General features: G+C 34.8%; 1 protein-coding gene across 2 annotated transcripts; it reads left to right on the top strand.

The window, feature by feature from the left end:
• Positions 1-580: 580 nt before the first annotated feature.
• LOC140751000 (popeye domain-containing protein 1) lies at positions 581-22801 on the top strand. Of its 2 annotated transcripts, XM_073084782.1 has the most exons (8): positions 581-787; positions 11025-11397; positions 11746-11948; positions 12071-12265; positions 13583-13691; positions 16470-16581; positions 16999-17175; positions 17534-22801. In XM_073084782.1, the coding sequence occupies exons 2-8, from the start codon at positions 11074-11076 to the stop codon at positions 17746-17748; spliced, it is 1335 nt and encodes a 444-aa protein (XP_072940883.1). In that variant the 5' UTR covers positions 581-787; positions 11025-11073; the 3' UTR covers positions 17749-22801. The 2 variants fall into 2 exon arrangements, with proteins under 2 accessions (XP_072940883.1, XP_072940884.1); XM_073084783.1 differs by lacking the exon at positions 12071-12265.
• Positions 22802-23298: the final 497 nt, after the last annotated feature.

Raw genomic sequence — 23298 nt, 5'->3', positions numbered from 1 at the left:
CGGTGCCTCTGTGTGTATGTGCCAATACCGCTGGTCGCTGATACATTCTGAATCCATTCACTCATGGCCCCGATGCATGTCAGTGTGTGTAAAGTCGTTTTCTCAAACAAACCTAGTAATAAGATTTAGATGTACCCATGTCTGTGTAACCTTTTATAAGTTTTAAGAGGTCACCACGTGCTTTAAGTTTTCCACGTTGGTAACGTAGTATGTATAAACAAAAATACTATATCACAGCTGATAAATCATTGTAGAGACTAAAGAATTAAAATTATTTATCGAAAAATACATAGATCTAATAGGTATCTTGTGTTATTTATTCCCAATTCTCCTATTTTATGACCGGTTTACTAAAATTTTGACAGGCTGCGGCTATCGGTCGAGTTCATGTCGTACAATAATTTTATTGATAATATCTAAGTAGGTAGTAGCGAGATGTGAGTAAGGGCGCGGGGCGGCGTGTGCGGGGCGCGCGGGCGCGGACGGCGGGCGAGGGCGCGTGCGTGTGGCGGCGCCGCGCCCGTCTCGCCGAGCGGAGCGCCGCGGAGACAGCAGTCAGTAGTGCCGCGCGGCGCCGCGCTCCACCGCCGCCAGCACCGCTTGCGCCCCCGCTCGCGCGCTCTGAATCTACTATGCGACTCGCGTGTCGCGCTCACTCGTGTTGTGGTGCTTTATGATGGTACGGCATGAAAGTGCAAGATATGCGGACGTTCCGTGAGCGACGCCCTGCTAGTTTCGCCACCGCCACAAGTGGGCGGAGAGACGGGACGCGTCCTCGGCTGCTCAGGTGAGCGGCCTCTCGCATCTTACATCGCTGGTTAAAGACACTGCGATCTCTGGGTCGATAAAAAATGCCTTACAGATGGCAATAAACTAATGCTACGAATTGCGTAGACTGCGTAGACTTGCTACGCACCTGTATTTTTTGCAGTGGCGATTGAGAATAAGATGATTTATAAAACAAGATGACATCCACGTAGGTTATAAAGTGTTTATATTATAAGCATTCAAAACAATAACAAATTAACTTATCTTATCAAATATCTTATGTATATTTATTATGTATTACACTGATATGTGACATAAGAATTTAGGTTATATTCCGAGATTACATCAGTTCACTTGCAATTTTTTTGGAAAGTTCCGAAACGAACTGAAAAGAATACCCACAACGGTATATATTTTTTCCTTTATAATGACGAAAAAAGCTTTCTTTACTATCTCAATTACAACTCTTCAAGCAAGAGCTTTCAGATCTAATCTAGTGATGGCGTCAAATATCTATAGGTATCAAGATTAACCAATAATCTCATCTGAATATTCCACCTGACGATTAGATTGCAAAAACGCAAGTAAAAGTTACTTTTCTATCAATGTATTTCTATAATAGTTACATGATATCAACCAGATGTAACAAAATCACATCTCTAAATGTAGCCATTTGCATCTAGCAACAAGCAGTTTTGTTTTTTCAATATTACCGAACTACAAATAACTCATATCGTAAAGGGGATATAGTCGTGACCTACTGAATTTTCAGTTGGTAATTCGTCACGCAATATTGGAGTACAACGTTATCTTCGAGTCGGTAAGCTTTGAGCTGTCGTCATCAATCTCGTGCCTTCGAATACCAACATTATAGGGAGTTTTACAGCCCTATGCGTGGTATATGTATATCTGGCAATGCACGTTCTCAACTCCCCTCAGTGTGTAAAAGGGTTGTACTGTTAAGTATTGAGTGTTTATATATAAAACATGTTTAGGTAAATACCATTAACATGCTTATATATTATTTTAACTCTTAACATGACATTCATATGTTTGTAAAACATTCATGCTTTGGTAAGCATACGTAGGTCGTGATTTCTTTTTTTTTTATATGTAACCTAACGATGAGGCAGACGGGCTACCTGATGGAAAGCAGTCATCGTCGCCTATGGACATTTGCAACACTAGAGGAGTCGCCAATGCATCACCGGCTTTGAAGGAGAGCTCTTTTTACACCCCTCTTGACGAGCCCCATGTCATAGTCCTGAGGGAATACCTCAGGAGGAAGTTCATTCCACATTTTGCACGTACGCGGCAAAAATGAACGTGGTCGTGGTTATTTTCCTTCTTAGACATATGGAAAGAGCGTGAAGATACTTGGTGTTAATTATTCACTGATCTCCATGTGCATCTGTATTTTGTAGTACAATTTCTAATAAAACGTGCGAAACTAAAATCCATCACATGCGTTGGTAGGCCTGAGGACTTTAGATTACATCGTACATGTAAATTTCTCTTACCACATCCTTTAAACCTAGCATCGCAGTGATATACTGTTTGTACCGCTACAAGACTGAAATCGGAAATCAATTACAATGATTTCATGATGCAAGTAATTAAAAAAGTATGCACCGGTATACTCACGCAAATGTTTGTAGAACCAAACAAAGTCTACTGAAATTATACGTAATCATAACTTAAATCAATCATATTAGGTACACAAAGAATACGAATTCCAGAAATTACTTCTTTTATGAATATGTTTAATAACGTTTACTATGGGTCTATTTTGTAATTAACTTATTTTTCGATAATGTTTTACCTTTGTATAAGTAAACACATGAACACCGATTTGTAAATTAGTAAGATAATTTATTGATTTTTAAAGCACAATACTATTAATTTCGCATACAGATAAGGTATCGGATAACAGAACAGACAAAATTGAAGTAATATCAGCCTGCGAAAGCTCTGTCAAATGTAACATGGCCAAATTATGTATTTAAAGGGCATACAAATATGGTTGTTTAGGAAGTAATTCAACTTTTCAATCACTTGGTCAACGCTCACAGATAAAGTAACTAAGAAGCGCTTTTTCTTTGGGATTGTTGTATAAATATAAAGTTTACATTTTATTAATATAAAATATAGTTCAGGAGTAAAGTACTGTTTGTCAATTAGAAACAATAATGCTCTATTAGAATGAGGTTTATTTCTCCGAAAGTAAGATTATGTTGAATTCCAAAATTCTTCGTTTTCATAGACAATGTTTCAGTAAAATATTTTTAACTTTAACGAGTTTAATGAAATCACTAGATTTAACCCATATGCTTAAGATTTCCCTAATGTTTACAGTCCCAATACAGTACCAATATATATTCTAAATACTTTTCATTATAATAATAGATACGTTAACAACATAGGTGACGACAGATTGTAATACCATTTAGTGAAATATTAATCACATTTCGTGATTATTATTTCATTAAGTGGTATTACAATCAAATTATCTATGAATGATAAGAGTTATCGCGCAGGCATGTAAATGTGACTACGAATAATTGAATAATAGAAATCGGACAAACTCAATTTATCACACGTCTATATGGGAAATATATTTTTATGTGAATTACTACGTTTATAAACATTGTTGTCGATACTATTATATACTACGGATTTTCTTCTTTTTTCTAAATTTTGTAATCTTAGGTTGTATGGGAACAAGATGACATGATATTCTATTTTACAATTATTGGTTCTAAAAGTTCGATTCCGGAGGAACCACTGCCATACCTACCTATATCTGCCTAAAGTGTTAAGGGCTGCTTCATACTGGTTTGAAGGGTTTGAAGGGGAAGGGGAGATACAAGCTATTGTATTTATTCCTCAAGGGTAGTAACATATTTGAGGCCGACTTCAGGTTGGACTTTAATCGTATCCAGGGTTGATTTTCGATGTCCATGGATGACAATTATTGCCATTTACTATCCGGTAGATTACATGCTCGTTTGTTACTTGTAAAACTATGATTTATATTTTAAAAAATGTGCATAAGTATAACGTGTTTCATACGCATATTTCATACATTTAATTAAGAAGGTACACCATGTCTAATACTTATAATTTAAGTACCATAGAATTAAAACTCAACGTAACACCTATGTCTCAAATAGACTAAAATAAGGTATGAATGTTTATCAAATGGATGTATTTCCACGAAGCATCGGCTATGAACCGTTTCGCTGCCTCGTGTCTGCCTTATTTGATTTATATGTTATTTAAGATTACAGTTCGGTTTACGTGTACATCAGTTCTTTAAATATTATTTTAATTTAAATTATATTTCACGAGACATATTTAATATTTTTAGAGTATTAAGGGTTAACTTAAGGGCAAATTAATTTAAGGGATAACTTAAGTATAATACAAGTCTTTAGGCTTCAAAAAAATAACCTATAAATTAAATAACTAATTATACGTAAAACATACATGATATGTTTTACTTTTAGAAACATTTATCTTAAAGATCACTGAAACTGTTTCACTTATTGTAAGCTTATTTGCTGAGCACGCGTTCAACACATCCGGGGAGGCCCGGAACATTTTTCACTATGCTGTTTTAATACAGAATTGCACATTTCTATAGGAAGGTATGGGATATCGGCTAACCAATATCGAACAAATATTTTCAACCGCTAACAAGGCTTTCAATAATGGATTATGACTGCGATCTAATAACGACCGGGACCGATAGCTTAACGTGCCATTACATACGCTGATGGACTGGCTTTTATATTCCTTAAACAAACTTCAATTATTATTGTAAAGTAAACAATACAAAACGAATTAGGATAATCGCGTTCTGGATTTGTGAGTGATGTATGAATCAGAGAGGCGCGGCCCCGACACAGTGTCGCCCGATGACAGTGCCAACCACTCACCCCTGTCCCAACGGAGACACCAATTATAAGACTCTACTCGCATGACTCGGCACATTTATACTAGCCACGTTATATACTAGCTTATATATTAGATCTCTCCGTTATGTATTTGTATATTTTAAAATTAGCAAACGAGCATGCAGCCCATATAATGTTAAATTGCAACTATCGTCATTTTATGGGACATACAGGAATAGAAGCTAAATTCCGATAGTTATGCTCGAACTACTTGTGTACAACGAAGAACACAAGTCTGTAATATCTCACAGAGGTCATGAGGACCTCACCCATACTACACCCTTCAGACACAGAACATAGCTGCGTTTAGCACTGCTGTTTTTGGGCAGAAATATATAATTGTGGCGGTGGTGCATCCGGAGTCGAAGTACGAAGATGCATTTATTTGAGATTGAGAGCACATTGTTAGGTGCAATTATACATATTTCTGGTCACATTCCCATTTGATGACTTTCTAATACTAGAATCAACTACGTCATGCAGCTCAGCTCTCACTTCTGTAATTCACTCACCAATTAGGAAACTATTTCATTTACTCTGGTTGTTATAGGTGGTGGTGGTGCAATAGGTTATGTATACGTAATCATTAGTTCACGTTGTTATCATAAAGTATCTGGTTATCATCGTCATCGTTACCATGTAGTAATCATACTATGATTACCTAAGTATCGCTTACACCAGCATTTACGTGTACGTCAGCTAGTGATGAGACGATATTAACTCTACTTTTCATGATTTTATAAAAGAAGTGTTTTATAAACTCAACAACCATTTATATTTTAATAGTTTTATACAACATTTTTTTTATAATATAAGAGTAGCAGACGAGCATGCAGTCCACCTGATGGTAAGTGGCTACTGCCGCCCATGGACATCTGTAATCAACCCCAGATAGGATTAGGTATTCCTACCTGAAGTCGCCCACAGATGCGCCGCTACCCCTGAGGACAAAGCTGGAACGCCTCGGAAAAATCTGTCTCCCTTACCACACCTTTCAATCCGGAACACAGCAGCGCCTAACACTGCTGTTATTAGGTAGAAATAGGTGTGGCGGTGGTGCCGCCGGAGTCGAACCACAAAGGGTTCTACCACCTTCAAAATATATACACATTATACATATCATACAAAACATTCCAATGTGTATAGTCTATTTGTACATATACCATATAAAAATCTTATGTATGTATAATGTATAGCCATGAGTACGTGGTATTTATATGTGTGTGCACTGTGCTCGTATGTCGGATAAACGCATAAAATAAATACGCATATCCAGAACGGACACCATAACTTATTGTTTTCTCTTGGCCAGGAATCGAACTGTAACGATTTGAAAAATCTTTAACTTGGGCTTCATTTTGATATATGTAAGTTCTTTATATGAATAAGGCAGTTTAAGTTGAGATTTCCATTTATAATTCACTTTTTCTTGGAACATTTATTTATTGAATTACGACACAAGAAGTAATATAATTAAATTACCAACTCTTATTTTTGTAATTTATTGAAGGTTGTGCGTGTCAAACCCAAGCTTTAAATGCGACCATTATTATTTGAACAATAACATTATTATCTGTCGGTAGGTTATTTAAATTTTAATAAATTTAAGAATTTAATTTCATTTTCATGTAGGAATAACTTACTTCTTACTTCAACATGTAGTAAAGTATTGTTGCTAGTAATAGTATTTCCAGGCAGTGTTTCTGCAGTATACTAAGGTATCGCAGTTATTTAAAACTTCGTAATTAACTGTCGAGTACGACGCGCTGGAAAATAAACTTCATGTGGGAATTGACGTACGAATTTGTTTCAATCGGATGTTCCATAATAGTTCTTAGTGTACTAGCACACTATTTATTTAAGTATAAGCACTTATGTTTCCCTCGTTGATTCATTTTCACATGTTCCTGCATTTTATTTTGCACCAAGTACTTGGGTTTTTTGCAATAAAAACACAAAACTTGTTATATTACTATTATAAAAATATTTTAAAGTAAATTTCAAGGGAAACTTACATATGTGCATTTTAATGGAGACTTTTTGCATCTTTTTCTAGGAAGACTTATTTATAAATTTAATTTTTACTGTGTTGTACATTTTACATCAGAGCATTACAGGTATTCGTTTAGATAACATATTTAATTTTAATACCTTTAAGTTGTGCATACCTACGTAATAAAACAGTCATTGTTTTTATTATTCTTTAGAATCAGATCCATTATAGTTTTTGATATCGTCATATCTCAGATTCTTAAGATTTTCTGTTTGAGAAAACACATTAAGCACATCTTGTTTTCACGAACTTTACACTAAACTTTTTGCTCTACGAAGTCCTGTTCAACCGTACAATACATACATATGAAATACTGCTTTCGTTTATATTTTTACTTCAATTTTCATTTATATTTTCCACATCGTTTCAAAATAAATACCTGTTTGGTCAGTAACATAACTTAAAGGGGTCTATAAAACGAATACATGTGGTCTACGCCGTAGACCGTAAACTCTACGATGTACATAAAACTATACTATAATATCAAGTTATTCTAGACTATAACTTTTTTAGAATTGAGAAAACATTGTTCCGGTTTTGATGAGATAAAAATATAGAAGCAATAAACGTAAGCTAGACTAGAGCATTGTTAAAAAATCTTAAGACAGTAACAAGAATATAAATGTTGCAAGATTTTGTAGGGAAGTAGAAAATGTAAATTGTTACTCAATGATAAAACTATGCAAAGTGATTCTGAGTACTTAGGGGCAGAATTGTGAATCTAGAAAATTTACCATCATTCCATTTCATTTTCAAATAGAAAATCTATTACTTACTATTTACGAGTACACTTACTACTCGTATACTTTTACGAATTTATTTTAAATCGTATATCCTATTTAAGAAATTTCTAGAGATCCATGCAAAAAACGCTAATCTAAATCTTATAGATATTTCTACGCAATAAAGTTTATTAAATGTTAGTATCGCCTTCTTGCTGGTTTTTTTATGTCTCTCTACCTATCACTACTGGAATTAAATATCTCTCCTGGAGCCTTTGCGTAACGCACTCAGGTACGTGCAGGACTTCACCACGCTGCTCCAATTTGAAATAATGAAATATTTTTTAATTCATCCGTTATTGTTTAATAAACTGTATAACATTGGTCCACTACATAGTTAACATAGTATATAGGACTGTAAAATTGTATATAAACCTTCACGAGTAGGTACCTGCAAATGTAGGGCAGATACGGCAGTATTAGAATCTTTTCTTTCAGTTTTGTTTCTGTTACAAAACGGGTTCTTGAAAAGACTGAGGGAAAATCTTTGACATGCATAAATTATGAATACATACGTGGCTCTTTTTATCTACACTAGGAATACTGTTTTAACGGGTTCTGAGCAATATGAACAGCATTCAACGTAGCGAAGTATCCGCTCATCCAAATTACTTACCTGCGTACTTGACAGTTTTTAATTACTGTGGCTTCTCATTATACTCCTACAATTTAAATACAAGTGCAGTTCCGCTCTTTGCCGTATTATTGTTCTGCGCCTCCATAATAGTTTTATTCATTTTATCCTCTCCCCTGTTATTGTTAAAAGAGTATAATTATTTTACAGAATAATTTTGTGTAAGCTTATAGTCCATTTTCCAGCTTTTATAATGTTTCCTCGTGGAAAACCTAAGCGGAAACTTTTAAAAATCTTTTAGCTGGTCATGCATTGCCTTTAAAATTATTATTTTTTTAATTAATAGCGTTCTAATACAAACAAGAAATTAAAGCAAGCATAAAATATATTTTGCGAACATGTGCATTTAATGCTATATTTCATTACGTTTAGTATAACCAAATAACCAACATAAAAGTTGTTCCTATTAAGTTTATTCCATGTTGTTAATAAAACACGGTAAGGCACTAAAAATAGACGGTACACGAAAGTGGCGGTATAATGGCAACGTGTCGGCCATGGGGGGCTAGAAGTAATGCAATTTAATGGAAATGCAGCGATCTAGCGATAACTGTCCTGCATGCTAGCGCGCTGTCGGTGACCGACTGCGGACGACGTGGTGGCCGGAAATGTCTCGAGTCACAAACATATAGAACTACTGCTTTATCTATACTACTTTATACTTTAATTATAAAAGCTTTATATAAGGGCTTAGAATCTATTCGGGGAACTGTCAAATAAATAGGCAAAGTTTAGGGTGCTTTCACATCACCTATATCCGTAATAGTAGCAGTAGGCAGCGAATAATAATACGTTTAAATCTAAAGATAATTTAAAGTCCTGTGCTAAAGATCATTGCACCATTAAAATAATAATTGCATCAAAAATACACAGAACTGAAAAGTGTTATGAAACCAAACTTAAATTTAACCTTCTAAATATATATAACTCAAAGGTGACTGACTGACATAGTGATCTATCAACGATCAAACCACTGGACGAATCGGGCTGAAATTTGGCATACAGGTAGATGTCATGACGTAGGCATCCGCTAAGAAACAATTTTGATCAATTCTATCCCCAAGGGGATAAAATAGGGGATGAAATATTACTTCGTAACGCGAGCGAAGCCGCGGGCAAAAGCTCGTTACATCATAAAAATTAAGTTACTATATTTTCCTATATGTGAATATTATGGTTAAGCGACTTTAAGGAACTAATTCATTGATGTACAGCCTCAGCCCATTTCGTTACGCGAGAATCGATTTATCTTCCCTCTCCTCACAACTCATTGTCGTGGTGGTGTCGGAACATGACATAACACTATATTGGAGTTAGCTGCACTTTATGGATAGTCGCCTTTATTGGAAACATAGCGTTCTATTTTAGTTTCAAACAATTTTATTATTATATCATAATACCTTTTGCGATCAATCTAATTATATAATTTACAGTTAAAGCTTATTGCTTAAGCTATTATAAATTCTGTATATCTAATTACTAGGATCTTATTATTTAATATTATTAACAGATCATTAGGAGATTATTTTACTTGCTTACGAATCTATTTTAAGATAAAGGTAAAGGACTAAATATAGACAAAACACATTAAAACATACTTTGCAACATATATTAATATGTTGCAAAAAGCAGAAATATAATACGGGAATTTGTTAAGTAAGCATCACACGATAAACCAATAGACGCACAAATCCATGTTAGGGGAAAATAATCTTGAAAATGTTATAGGTCAAAGAAAGTAATATCGGAGGAAGCGTGCAGCGCGTGAAAATAGCAACCGACTACGTCGAAAGCATCGTTCGTGATGTAAATACTGACTGGCTAATTCTGCGACCCAGATATACTTGATGGAATCACATAATCGTTTCATTTATGTATGCCGCTTACATAATACGTTTTAACTACGTGTGATTAATTTGCGAATTAACAGGCAATAAAATGTTACACACTCGCATGACACGCAAGTATCTTATTAAAATGCTGTCGTTATGTTATAGTTGTGGTTTTGAGGCAAATTATTCACACCAATGAGGTGAGGCAACGCTAACTTTCGGTGAATCGTCATTACATTTTGGGACTGGTAATATGTAGATTAAATATAATTTGAAGTGATTAATTAATGTCAAATATTTGCACGGCTGTTTGCTACATAAAAAACAGTATGTCAAGAAAGTATTCAAATTAATTGAAGCCAGGAAAAATAGTTAACAACTCTAACTTATGCTGTACGTATTTCTTTGTTGATGTAATAGAAGGCTAAACATGGACCTTGGGTCTTAATAGGTCACTCAAAATATTTCATTTCGCTCGGCTGCTACAGAGCCAAAGCTAAAGGTTGTTAATTAACTATTTGAACGTTACCTCAGAAATTGCAGAGCTGATATTGACGACGACGACGTTCAAGAAATATTTAAATGCAATTTACATCTTGGCAGCTCAAAGCTTGAAATATCTATCGTACCCATCTATAGACTACTGTTATTACAATTTTAGCTGCAGTAACATCAATGAAGTTGTGTTTTAAAGATAATGATTTAAAGATTTTCCGTGACGGCGCCATCATAAAATTGGTGTTAAACAGTTGTGGTGTAATGGTACATAAAGGTACAAGGACCAATACGTAAAGAGTTCCAAACTAAGCATTCGACAATAGTACGAACTCATCTGATGAAACGCATATATAAGTATAAGTCGTCCTTTTTGCGGTCGATTACAAATTAATTAACTGAGATCAGAGGTAGTGTACTGTTTCCATTGTAAAAATTAAAGTTATTACCTATATCCGCTCTACAAATGTCATACCTAATAGTATTTTTGTTCAATTGCAGATATAGAGGACTCGGTGCTCGTGGTTGAAGTGGGTCGCAGAGTGTGGTGATGGAGTTGGTAATACTGAAAGCGAGAGCCCAACTGAATCGTCTCGTGTCGAGTGAGAGGCGCGCGAGCAAGCAGCGCGAGGCGCGGGGGGAGGGCGGCGGCGGGGGCGCGCGGGCGGCGGGGCGCGAGCGCAGCATGGCGCCCGCCGCGCCCGCGCCGGCGTCCGCCGCGCCCTGGCTCAACGCCACATTCGCCTACAACCTCTCCCGCCTCAACTCCAGCTTCGACACCGACTACGAGCTCCTCAACGCCAACTCCACCGACGAGCACGACAACCATTGGTTTTGCGCTAAGTGGGCCAGTGCACAGCAAGATCTATTTCAGGTATTCATGGTTTTTCACTTGATATGATAGTTAATTTTACTCTTTTGTGTGTTTAGAACATACATACATTTACGGCAGCGTATACTACTTAAACGACAAATTAGATCGTTTGTTCCAGGTTACTGACTTTAATAAATTAGAGTTTAAGACCGGCCGCTATGATGTTTTAAACCCAATCGGATACTCCAGAGGTTAACGAGTTCAAATAGACAATCTTTTTATCTTTATAACACTACTTACTCAGTATACATTAAACATATTCGTAAATATTTTATTTTTTGATAAGAACGTGATGACTGCAAAATTAGTAGCAATATAAAATTGCATTTGTTATGTTTGTTTTACCAGGCGGCCAACTTGTGCTTCGCGATAGCGTTTCTGGCACCGAAGAGCTTCAAACAGAGCATACTGGTGCTGCGCGCGCTAGCGGCCGCGGGCGCCGTGCTCATGGGCACGTGGGCGGGCGCCGAGGTCTGCACGCCCGACGTCCTCGCCTGGAGCCTCGCCTTAGTACTCGTTAATTCAATACACACTGTATTTTTAATAATAAGGTAAGCGCAACACTATCTTCCATGCTTGCAGCTTAAGTACTCTGGCATGTCATTAGATCTGTTATCTTATGAATGAATATTCGACTAGTTTGCACTAGTTAACACTAGTTAAATTTACTTAGGTTCCTTCCACCGGCATTATCGCTAGAATTGACGGATCTGTACCTGAAATTATTCAAGCCGTTGAAAGTGAACAAGAAGCACTTCCAGGAGTTAACGCGGGAAGCGCGTATTGTGAGGCTCGAACCGGGCGAGGCGTATGCTGTCGAAGAAGTCACGCCGGCAGATGAAAGATTGTCAATACTTTTAAAGGGAAAGTACGTATCATTGCTTATTTATGAAAATTTGTATCGCGAACAGAATAATAATAAGCAAAAATCCTCGAAGTGTCCTTCGCGCTGGACATTGACAATAATTTCAATATGGAACATGCTTAGAATCTCTTGAATTCTTAACTGCGCTTCAATGGTCTGCGTATTTTGTTTACTAATGAATACACTATTCTATTCTCTTACAACTTTTAGCTGTCTTGGGGCTTGAGAAAGTAGTGCAAGTCATACATATTTGTATCACCTTTACGTATATATATCACACTAACAATAATACATGTTGATTAGGTGAAATAGAATCATTAGAACTTTGTAGATATTTTTTAATATTCCATGATATTACATAACACAAAAATATAGCTCAGCATTACGTACTACTTAGTGAATGCCCTCCATTTCTAAAAGGATGTTTTGAGTTAAAAGCTGGCATGTCGCAGTATTTTGAAACTTACCCACATAATTTACTTTTCGCTGACGAATAAGCAGAACACTATGAGAAATGGCACACTATCTCGGTGCGTAAAATGTACAAGGCATTGGCCGCTACCCCGGAACCTCTGCCAAGATTTGTATTATAATCCTTAGACATTGAGCAATATGCCGCACACAACAAAGTATGTCAATATTTAGTTTTCCATTATACATTTTCTTTAGTTGTCCCCGCGATTACACCCACGACAAAATCTTATACATAGTCCATATAACCCAAGAATAATCTAGGTTTCTAATTTTAATTGTCTCTAAGACCATATATTCATACGAACTCTATCTATTTATAATATTCTTACGATTACGTTACAGAGTTTATATCTATAGCTTGCAAGGCTGAAACGTAAATGTTGTCTCAATGGTCGTAAAGTAACACCATATTAGTTTGGGCTTGGTCAAATGACGCTAACAAAGGCGAGTCTATTAACAATTTCAATTCCCTTAAATACCACTAGAGAATTTGTAATTAAACCGATAAGAACTGTATTACGTAATTAGTGCATATTTTTTTATTAAATAGTTATAGAAGCATCATTTTCTTCTCTAGATTACACAGTTTAATTATAGGCAAGTGTTAGTTCAATAATATTATATCATAAGATAATGATTACTATGCAACATGTTTACAATATTAATTATGTGCAAAGAAATCTTTAAAGGCTATACAAACTCACAGAGCATTAACACTTTCGCAAACCTCTTGATGCTAAAGTTGATATTTTAATTTACTGTAAAGTGAAATAATTTTATAATAAAAATTAATTATAGTATTTTCGAACCATAACAACGTAAATACATAGAAGATGATTTGTTTAGGATGCGAGTAAGCTGTGATGAAACTCATCTACATTACATACAACCCTACCAGTTTGTGGATTCGCCAGAGTGGGAGGCCAACCGTGAACAGTCTGATGATGTCTTCCAGGTAAATATGAGGTAGCCTCAGAGTAATTTAATATGTAGAGTGGGTTTTCGAGTGGGTGTGAACAATAGGAACAGAATACCACCATTGTGTACGGTATAGATCGAAGACCCATTATTCAAGTAAGTACGAGAGGTAAGCCAATATGGCTATTTTAATAGTAAACATCGTATGAAATGTACTGGTAAAAACTAGTAGAATATCACACTAACAGAAGACATTTCTAGTGAACTACGTTTAAATAGGTAGGGCTCATTTGCCTACGACTCGTAGCAAGGTGTAGGCGGCATGTATACATTCTATGTTAATTGTTACTCAAGGATGCTATGAACGAGTAACATACATTTATTAATCTTATATATATGTTAATATGGATCTCATTTTCTTTAAATGGAAAAGTAACAGAATTGTAGAAATAAATTCTAGTATATAATTTTATTTGTAGATCGAAATGAAATATCCGGGGACGAGAAGTGCGGAAATGGCTCACGATGTACTTAAGCGAACTAAATAAAATAGTAGCAAATATCGTAAAAGTTGGGCTTCTCTTATAAGAACGGTTACACAATCGGCCGGCCATATAACTTAAACGAAAATGTTTCCGCTAAAACGTGGGTCGACCGGGCTAAGGCCGGATTAAATAGACCTAGATTTCAAAGTTGTATAGTGAAACAAACGCGAATGGTTCGATTGATAGTATATAAATATATATATTTCGAGATGAATTAAGTTATAAGTATTATCTAAATATACATATATAACCCAAAGGTGACTGACTGACATAGTGATCTATCAACGCGCAGGCCAAACCACTGGATGGATCGGGCTGAAATTTGGCATGCAGGTAGATGTTATGACGTAGGCATCCGCTAAAAAAGGATTTTGATCAAATCTAACCCCAAGGGGATAAAATAGGGGATTAAAATATTACTTCGTAACGCGAGCGAAGCCGCGGACAAAAGCCCGTTTATTATATGACCTAAACTATCTAGACGTACGGTAGTGCGTCGGAAAATTTAAACCTTCAGCAGTTCTAACCGAAAGCACGAGTATGAGTGTAACAATTACTTTACCTACTATAAATATCGTTATTTTTCTATGCTTTCCTTTTCTTATATTTCTGTTTACAATTTTTTTTTCTATGTCGTTCAAATAAAAGTATGACGTATTTATATTAAAAAAGTGTGTGTGTGTCAGCTACGACGCACGATTGGAGTTTACTCCTTACGAATGATAATTATGATATATATCGAATAGAAAAAAGGGTAGGTAAATGAACGCATCTGCTAAAATGATAAGAGAAACAAACATATATCTGTAATTATTCGGATTATTTATATTACTTCAATAATGCGTATTACATAAAGTATGTTACAAAATAATATAAAATAGCGCCATCTAGTGGCAAGTTTTATAAATTGTAAGTTTGCAAGTTTATCAATCTATGTATTTTGGTTCCAAATATTATAATGGTAACTTAATATAATTGTTTATATTAAAGTAAATTTTAATATAATATAATTATTTATATTTAAAACAATGTTAAACGTTTTATAACTTAAAACTTAATAATTATAATTTCTTTGCCATCTATAAAATATCCTTGTTGCAATTTACGGATGAAATTTATATGAGACTCAATAAACATGTTATTATATGTAATTTGGATTGTTTCTGAATGTTTTATAATTCTAGAATTCATTTAAAACGTATTGCTAATTTTATATAACTTATTTTGAACATAATTCATTAGCATTAATTCTGTAATAAATATTAAATAATACTGTTTTGATTTTGCCCGTTTATCGTTGATAGATGGTGCTGATCAATAATGCATCCATTTTTATAAGTTAAATTAATATATCAGTAACTTACAAAAGCCTCTTTATGTTAAAAACTTATTTTGCTAATATTATATCTTATTCAATTGCTTACTGATTTTATATGTTACTCTTCTTTAAAAAAGGTTCATAAAAGATTGTTAATCATATTATGGCGCCAATGTTCATATTTTTCACAGTGTTTATAAATGATCAAACCTATAACTTAATTTATGCAAAAATGTAAACAAATTAGTTAATGACGTTTTAATGTTTTATATATTGCTAATTATTTTTATTGTAATAATTACTTTCATATGGGATTTGAACTTACTGTATTTTAAATTAATAAAAGCACTCTTGATTCATATTTTGGTTTCCGTTACGCCTCAACTTTTCGTGTTACACTTGATTTTACTCCTCATAAAATTTCCGTACCGGGCCTTATAACTCAAATCGTTTCTTAAGGAGTAAACTCCAAAAAGTCATTTAAGGTAAAATAAAATAAAAATCCCACACAAATAAATTCACAGAAGAAAAAATAGTTTATTTAATTAAATTGGTATTTAGGAGAAGCGCAGATATTTTGAAAATTACAGTAATACTTCAATATCCATGCGTTTCGTCACCAATGAATATTACACACAATTTACAAACAATTCCCTTAAATACCATAAATATATTATAATAACATTAGAGGTCATGTTTAACTTACGTCAAAGAATTTTTATAGCTTCTTCCTTGTTTTCCCAATTTTCTAATACGTTATAACTTTCGTATATTGATTGTTAATATCCTCATATTTTTTAATTACTTAATTTGGATGAGATCTATTATGAAATATTTTAACTAACTTAAGATTATGACTTTTCGAACCTCCTTATTACCTACACGTAATGTTTTATTGCTTACTTTATTCACCTTTACAATCCAGAAAAATATAACTACCTTCTCTTCGTAGGTGACGGTAGTTGCAGAAGAGGTGTGCACGTGTGTGTGCTGGCCGCGCATGCGCTTGGAGCGCGTGCTACGACACCGGCCATCACTAAAAGTTGTCCTAGATTGTCTCATCGGTATGTTATAAATGTGTTCAGACTTTAACATTTAACAGACTTTAACACTTGAATATTATAAAATCTACTAACGTACATCATATTTGATACTTGGCTTATGTTTATAGAAGTAGATCTTAAATTTGCTGGTTGGTAGAGCCAAGTATCTAGAGCTTCTTGGGTAGTTTATCGGGTTCTGTACATTTTTGACGGTAATTATTTATTACTTTTCACCCCTATATTAACTACATAACAGAAGTTTACTCCCCTTCACTTCTGTTATGTCGTATCCTGAAAATTTTATTCTGAATTCTTGTCCAATTATCCATTATCGAATCACCGTCTCAATTTCAAGTCGTCTCATTATCGAGTCTCATAATCGCACAACTATTAACAATACTGTAGATTGTTAATAGAGTGTCTGTGTTGGTGTTCCAGGCAAGGACATAACTCATAAATTGTATTCGGTGAGCGAGGGGCTGAGCGCGGCGAGCGCGGAGCACGAGACGGCGGGCGCGCACCTCACGCGCTCGGCCAGCGTCGACGCCGTGCACGAGGGCGCGCGCGGCCGCCTGCGGAGCCTCGCCTGGCGCGCACGATCATCTAACACAAAAGGTACCTCCATACCTCCCATCTTATTTAAAATGAAGAATAAATCCGCCATTCGTCCTTTCGCTGAATAATAGAGCCCAACCTCCTTGACAACTTTCCAGGAATTGAAAGTATTCCTCTAGATTATCACTATAGTAATAGTATCACTCTAGATTAGTAAAGTGTACATTATAGAACTACAATATAAAATCTATATGGCGTAACAAGTTACTAACATAGAAGGATTAGAACAAATTATTTTAATCTGTTAATCTAGTTGAAATTGACATATTCAGATAAATATTGAAGTTTTTTTTCTGAAAAGGCTTTAAACCAACGAAAAACAAATTGAATGTAGTAAGAACGCGAAGTTTGTTTTCAGGGACGTCGTACTGGCAGCCCGTGGTGGCTCGCCAGTTCCTCCGGCAGTCCCCGTTCGGGCGCGGCATCGCGCCGCCGCGGCTGCTGGCGCAGGCGTCGTCGGCCAGCCTGCAGCCGCCCGCGCGCCGCCGCAGCCCGCCGCGCCGCACCGCGTCCTTCCGGCGCGGCCGCGAGGTCAAGTTCGCGGAGGTGGCGACGGCCGAGCCCGCCGTGTGACGCGGGCAGCGGCCCCAGCCCGAGCTGGTGCCGCTCGTCGCGCCCGCCGCCGCGCGCCCCGCCTCCCCGCACTTCCCCTGACGCGAGCCCGAGCGAACGACCATGGCTAACACCACGGACTTCTAGCGCGCCCCCCGTGGCCGAGGCATCCCCGTTTATTTTCCGCTAAATAGTCGACGGCGAGAGTATTGTGCGCCGCGAATGGATAATCGAACTCTAGATCCATGTAAAGGAAATCTATACAGAGTTATTTTCCATTGTAATCACTTAGAAAAGATGAGCTTCCTAATATGTACTTATCGATGCCTCCTCGTTCGCTCGAAATTCAGGCTTTCAGTGTGAAACATTTCAGTGTTCACCGAGTGAAAGTGACAAGTGACACGGTGTAAAAGTGAAAAAACGTTGAGATTTGTTAATTGACGATGTTGTATAATTAAAATTGTAATAATTGTGTGAGACGTAGACTTACCTAGTTAGTATTAAATGTATTTTTTATCGTATATTGCGTTGCATAATGAACGCTCAAGCACCACCAAAACAATAAAACCATTTAAACGTGTATACATCATTACAGTTAGCTGAGTTAGCGCTGGAACAAGTTTGGGGTAGGAGCAAATTCTTGTACTGAAATTGATCTGAAAGAAATTTGCAATTATTATAATTTTCGAGTAATGCTAATAATAATATTATTTGTTAGTAACTGTATACATATTACATGTGTAAATTCGTGATAAAAATAGTTACTGCAAGAAATTATAATTATTCTATCTGTTGATGATTAAAGATGTGTCTATTTTCGTGCTCCTTGTTCTTGTTCTTTCATATCCACTAGAAAGAAACCCAAATGTCGCTCAGTGCTCATACCATTTTACTCCATATACTATAAGAGTCATATATAAATACACATTATACAAGCACTAAAACCAAGTCAACGATTTCTAGACTGTTGCCTAAAACTATTATTGTCTATTATTTTTTGCTTTTCAACATATGCGCACTTATTTAAAGCACTGAACTACATTGAATTCTTCCATCGAGTAGTGTTCGATACTTTTTCAGTTTTGGTTTCCATACCCATTCAAGTTGTAAAATATACAGAATTCATAAATAAAGACAACGAAAGTCCTATACTTAAGTTTTTACGTACAGTACAAGAGGAAGAATTGTATAGTTAATGAATTGAGTTTATAAGTATCCAATTGCACACTTAAAATTTTAATCCATGCGTACATTTACGTTCTCATCTATTATTACTATGTATCTATATGATTTTCAATTAATAGTAACGCACTTAGGTATTTATAATTTGTTACAACATGAAGTTTCAACAAAAAGTTGTTCTAGCTAAACAAATACACTCAGAACATATTATAGACTACGGATCAAGGCTGCACCTTTTATAAATGTACTAGTAAAGTCACTAATTCTAATTCGTTAATTCAAAGAGATGAGCTTTTAGTAAATGTTAGCATTAACATAATGTAACACCGTTGAAAGCGCCTCACGTTTATTAGGTCTTCCTATTTAGATGTCATTTCACATAACAATACATCACTTCGGTGTTTAGTTGATGTTGTCGCTTCGTGACTGTACGGTGGTTGTCAGACTAGATGATGTAGTGTTTGCATTTGTTATATGCAAAAACAATTTTCTGTAGGAGTATATTTATCTACGTTATATGTAAGCCTGTCGAACATTAGTTTCGACTATCAATACGTAAACTCAAAGATCGTGAAATTAGGTTAATCTGTAATGACTGGTGATGACAGACTTGATGCTGGGAAACCAGAGAACAGGTAATATTATGGTATGTTGGTATATTTACATCTACATAAGCATGTATGTTCATAACATATTGTAACAAATTACAGGTTTTCGCCTGATTTTACGGTCTATTGTTAATACATATCGCTCTACGTCTTGACTCGTTTCGAATATCACTTCCCTGGTTAGTCAAATCAGTGTAGTGAATATTTTTTCTATGAGCTACATTAACGCAGTAGATAATAATGAATCTTGTTATTTAAATGTGTGTAAGCAAGAATCATCAGTAACGTCTTTTCTAATAGCAGTAACATGCCATCACGACACAGAGAGGAGTGCGATATTGTGATACTTATAAAGTTATACAGACATTAGAATCTTCCTTTATTTTATAAGCGATGTTATTGGCTTATTATTATTGATTATTAGATACGATAAGGCTGGAGTCGCTCTATTCTCAATGTTTGATCTTTATATTACTACAAAAATGTAGGCCTTGCTCTTATGGTATAAAAAGTGACATTGGAAAAGGCTAGTGAAAATTTTGATAACTTAATAACACCTAGATTTGGAATTATAAATTGATAAGATATTGAACATAACAATTAAATTCTTTACAATTGCGTGTTTACAATATAATAATGTAAAGCTTTTTTTGGATTTTATATTTTAGTATTGACTATGTTGTTCTAAGTTTTTTAAAGTACTCAAACATGACGACTTCAACTCAATGACGCCTCTGAATAAGAAAAGCTTTGAAAATTGTAACGTGTCATGCTTCAGCAAAAACAAATATATCAAACGAATGTGAGTTGATCATATGTAGGGAGTGTTCCGTATCATTTCAAATACATTGGTGTTATGGAGGTGATATTTGCTGTATATGGTATATATTTCTATTATGCGTGACCTCGACTCAAACTTGACCGATTCTAATTTATTACTGTTTAATTATTTGTGCTAAACTCACATCAAGGGAGAACCTTGTGTAATTACCATTTTTTGGTAGAACAAAAGGGTTAAAGAACATATTTCTTTTATAGAGACACCCTTTATATGTATATAATTAATTTATTTTATGTTGCGTAATAATAAAAAATCTGTTTACGACTAACAATACAACCCAAAAATTAAGACGTTTGAGCGCTCTGACGGAGTAAAGAAAAAAAACACACTCAAAACTTTTGTGTCGTATACACATAGTTATGTTGTGTTCGGAAATTTTAGAAATTTGTATAAAACCTTAAAAACGTCTTTGGTTAAAACCTCTACATTTTTTTCTGTTCTTGACAAATTTAATAATTATATTTATTGACCTTCATTTCAATATCTCATTTTAATTCTTGATTAATTTCATTTCATATGAATTTGTTAAGTGTTTATTGAATGTACTTTAATTTTAACTATTTTATTGATTTATAATCAGATAATGTCTTCCAAAACTTAAGTGTTCGGCTGGCCGCACAATATTTTAAATGTACTTAGCTATACATTAGAAACAGGACTACGATTAGTGTCGCCCGGAATTCAGCAGTCGTAGACTCTATTATTAAAAAACCCTCTAAAAAGATAAGGTGGCAAAATATTTTAAATTCATTGATACAGTTATGTTCGTGGTAAATGAAGTCATAAACATGTAGGCACGAACATAACTTCCCTTGTAGCGGATTTCAAGCAGTGATGATATGCGGCCTAATTAGCACGATGGAAACAATAAACAGAGAAATGTACCTACCGTATTGAATATCACTGACCTTTTTTACCAAATGACCTCGATATTACTGTTGCACTAATGTTGAGATTGCACATGTTTCATATGTCAATAGTTAGGGAGAATTGTGTAATACTGCTACACAGATTTATAACATTAACTATACATGCCACCTGATCACGAAAACAGAAGTCTTTAAAATTAACAATATCTTGTCTCGCTTAATGTCCTAATAAACATTGCAAAGTACAACCAAAGTGGGATTGTAGATGAAATGGGAGCTTCATGTGCTAATAACAATCGACTGTTTACTTCACGTAATGAAATACTACAACTTTAGACATAAACCGAACTGCGGTCAGCCTTAAACAGTTGCAGTTTGCCGTTGTATTTTAATTCCATGCAGTGTTGTGATTTCAATTAAGATTTTTTACGAACATAGAAAGTTTTCATATGGTTTATACATCATTACAAAACAAGTCTTCGTGCTGTAATCTTCCATTCAGAAATATCGATACTATCTATTTTTCAAGAGACGTTATTTTTTGTAGCATGTTATACGTACATTGTTAACGTTATTATTAATAGGTAAGCAAGGCCCATTAAATTAATTATGCAGTGTTATTAGTATGATTAGATTTACTTAAAAATAAGTATTCAGTTATTTGTACAAAAACGGGAGCAACTTCATATTCTATTTTAATTTCTTTGTTTTGCCATTACCAAAACATCAGGTAATCTTAGTGAAAACAATGTTCCCATATAAATAACCCCTACAACAATTTTGAAAAGGGTAGTATGATTTGTGCTATTTATTTAGAAATATGACATTGCTTAATCTTGTTTTTAAATTTGGTATGTGACTTTGTATATTCTGAATATAGTTAGATATGTGTTATAGACGGTTAAAATGTGATAAATACCCGCATAATATAGACGTCTGAAAATGTAGCAGAGTCGTTTTAGCGATGTTAATTTAACAAATGCCGTGTTATGTTAAGTTTTGAGAATATACTAATATTAGTCTCAAATGCTGATATGACTGTATGTTTATTTAATATAATTTTATAAGAATCTGTGCTTTTGAAGACTTTGTGAGACTATCTACTCAAATCGGTGTGTTTGCAACAGTGCATCAATATTGTAATACACGCGCTGTTTACGCACAATCTGTCATGTTCTCTGTCTTCGATCATGCATGACGTAAAACATAAAATATGTAAGTAAACATAAAATATGCATATAGATCATAGTGTTTTGCTGACCTGAATGAATTTGATAACCAGCAGAAAGCGTGGACAAACAATAGAGATGGATTGTACGTGCAGCACTTAACATAACACAATGTTAACCTTAGAGAACAAATGGCAGAGCGCCTCTGTGATACACGTTAGCTATTTAGAATAGGAGTCGTCGGTTGAAACATTATGTACTCGCAATTCGATGTTATTCTGATTATTATGATGGGTTGCCCCCCGCGTCTCGTGCATAACATTACCGTTATCGATTATATATTATTGTATCTATTCACTTTATTAACATGTTTATTATGTCTTTAATAAAAACAATTGCTTATTATGCACTTGGTTTCATATTCATACCTGTTTGAAAGTTAATTAAGGTATATACCTAACAATCCATACTGAAGTTACTATCTTTTTAATTTATAATTTGCTTCGTTAAATTATTATAATGCTAATTAATGTGGTGGTCAAAATGTAATATGGCTACTAATGTCTATGAACAAAAAAATAGATTAATCGGTAATAAAGGTATTAAATTAATTGAAACAGCTCCATGGATGGCGTGAAAAGAATTAGATATTTTATTAGATATATTTTATAATAAATCGCGTCACTTAATATTACTTACTGCTTATACATAATAGTATTCAGGAATATTATAAGTATACTAATCACTAACATAAAGCTAAATATTTTGCTGTTTTTCTATTGATTTTCATCTAAGGTAATATTTTAATTCCAACGAAAACCCTTTAAAGACGTTACATTTAAAAGAATTGCCTTGACCTCGGTGGCTCTACCAAACGCGGAGCACACGAAACACTTCAGCAT

Source organism: Epargyreus clarus, unplaced genomic scaffold (assembly GCF_041222505.1).
Source record: "Epargyreus clarus isolate Ecla_fem2 unplaced genomic scaffold, WU_Ecla_fem_2.2 ptg000021l, whole genome shotgun sequence".
NCBI lineage: Eukaryota > Metazoa > Arthropoda > Insecta > Lepidoptera > Hesperiidae > Epargyreus > Epargyreus clarus.
Note: the sequence above shows the minus strand (reverse complement) of the source record. Positions and strands in the feature narration are given on the sequence as shown.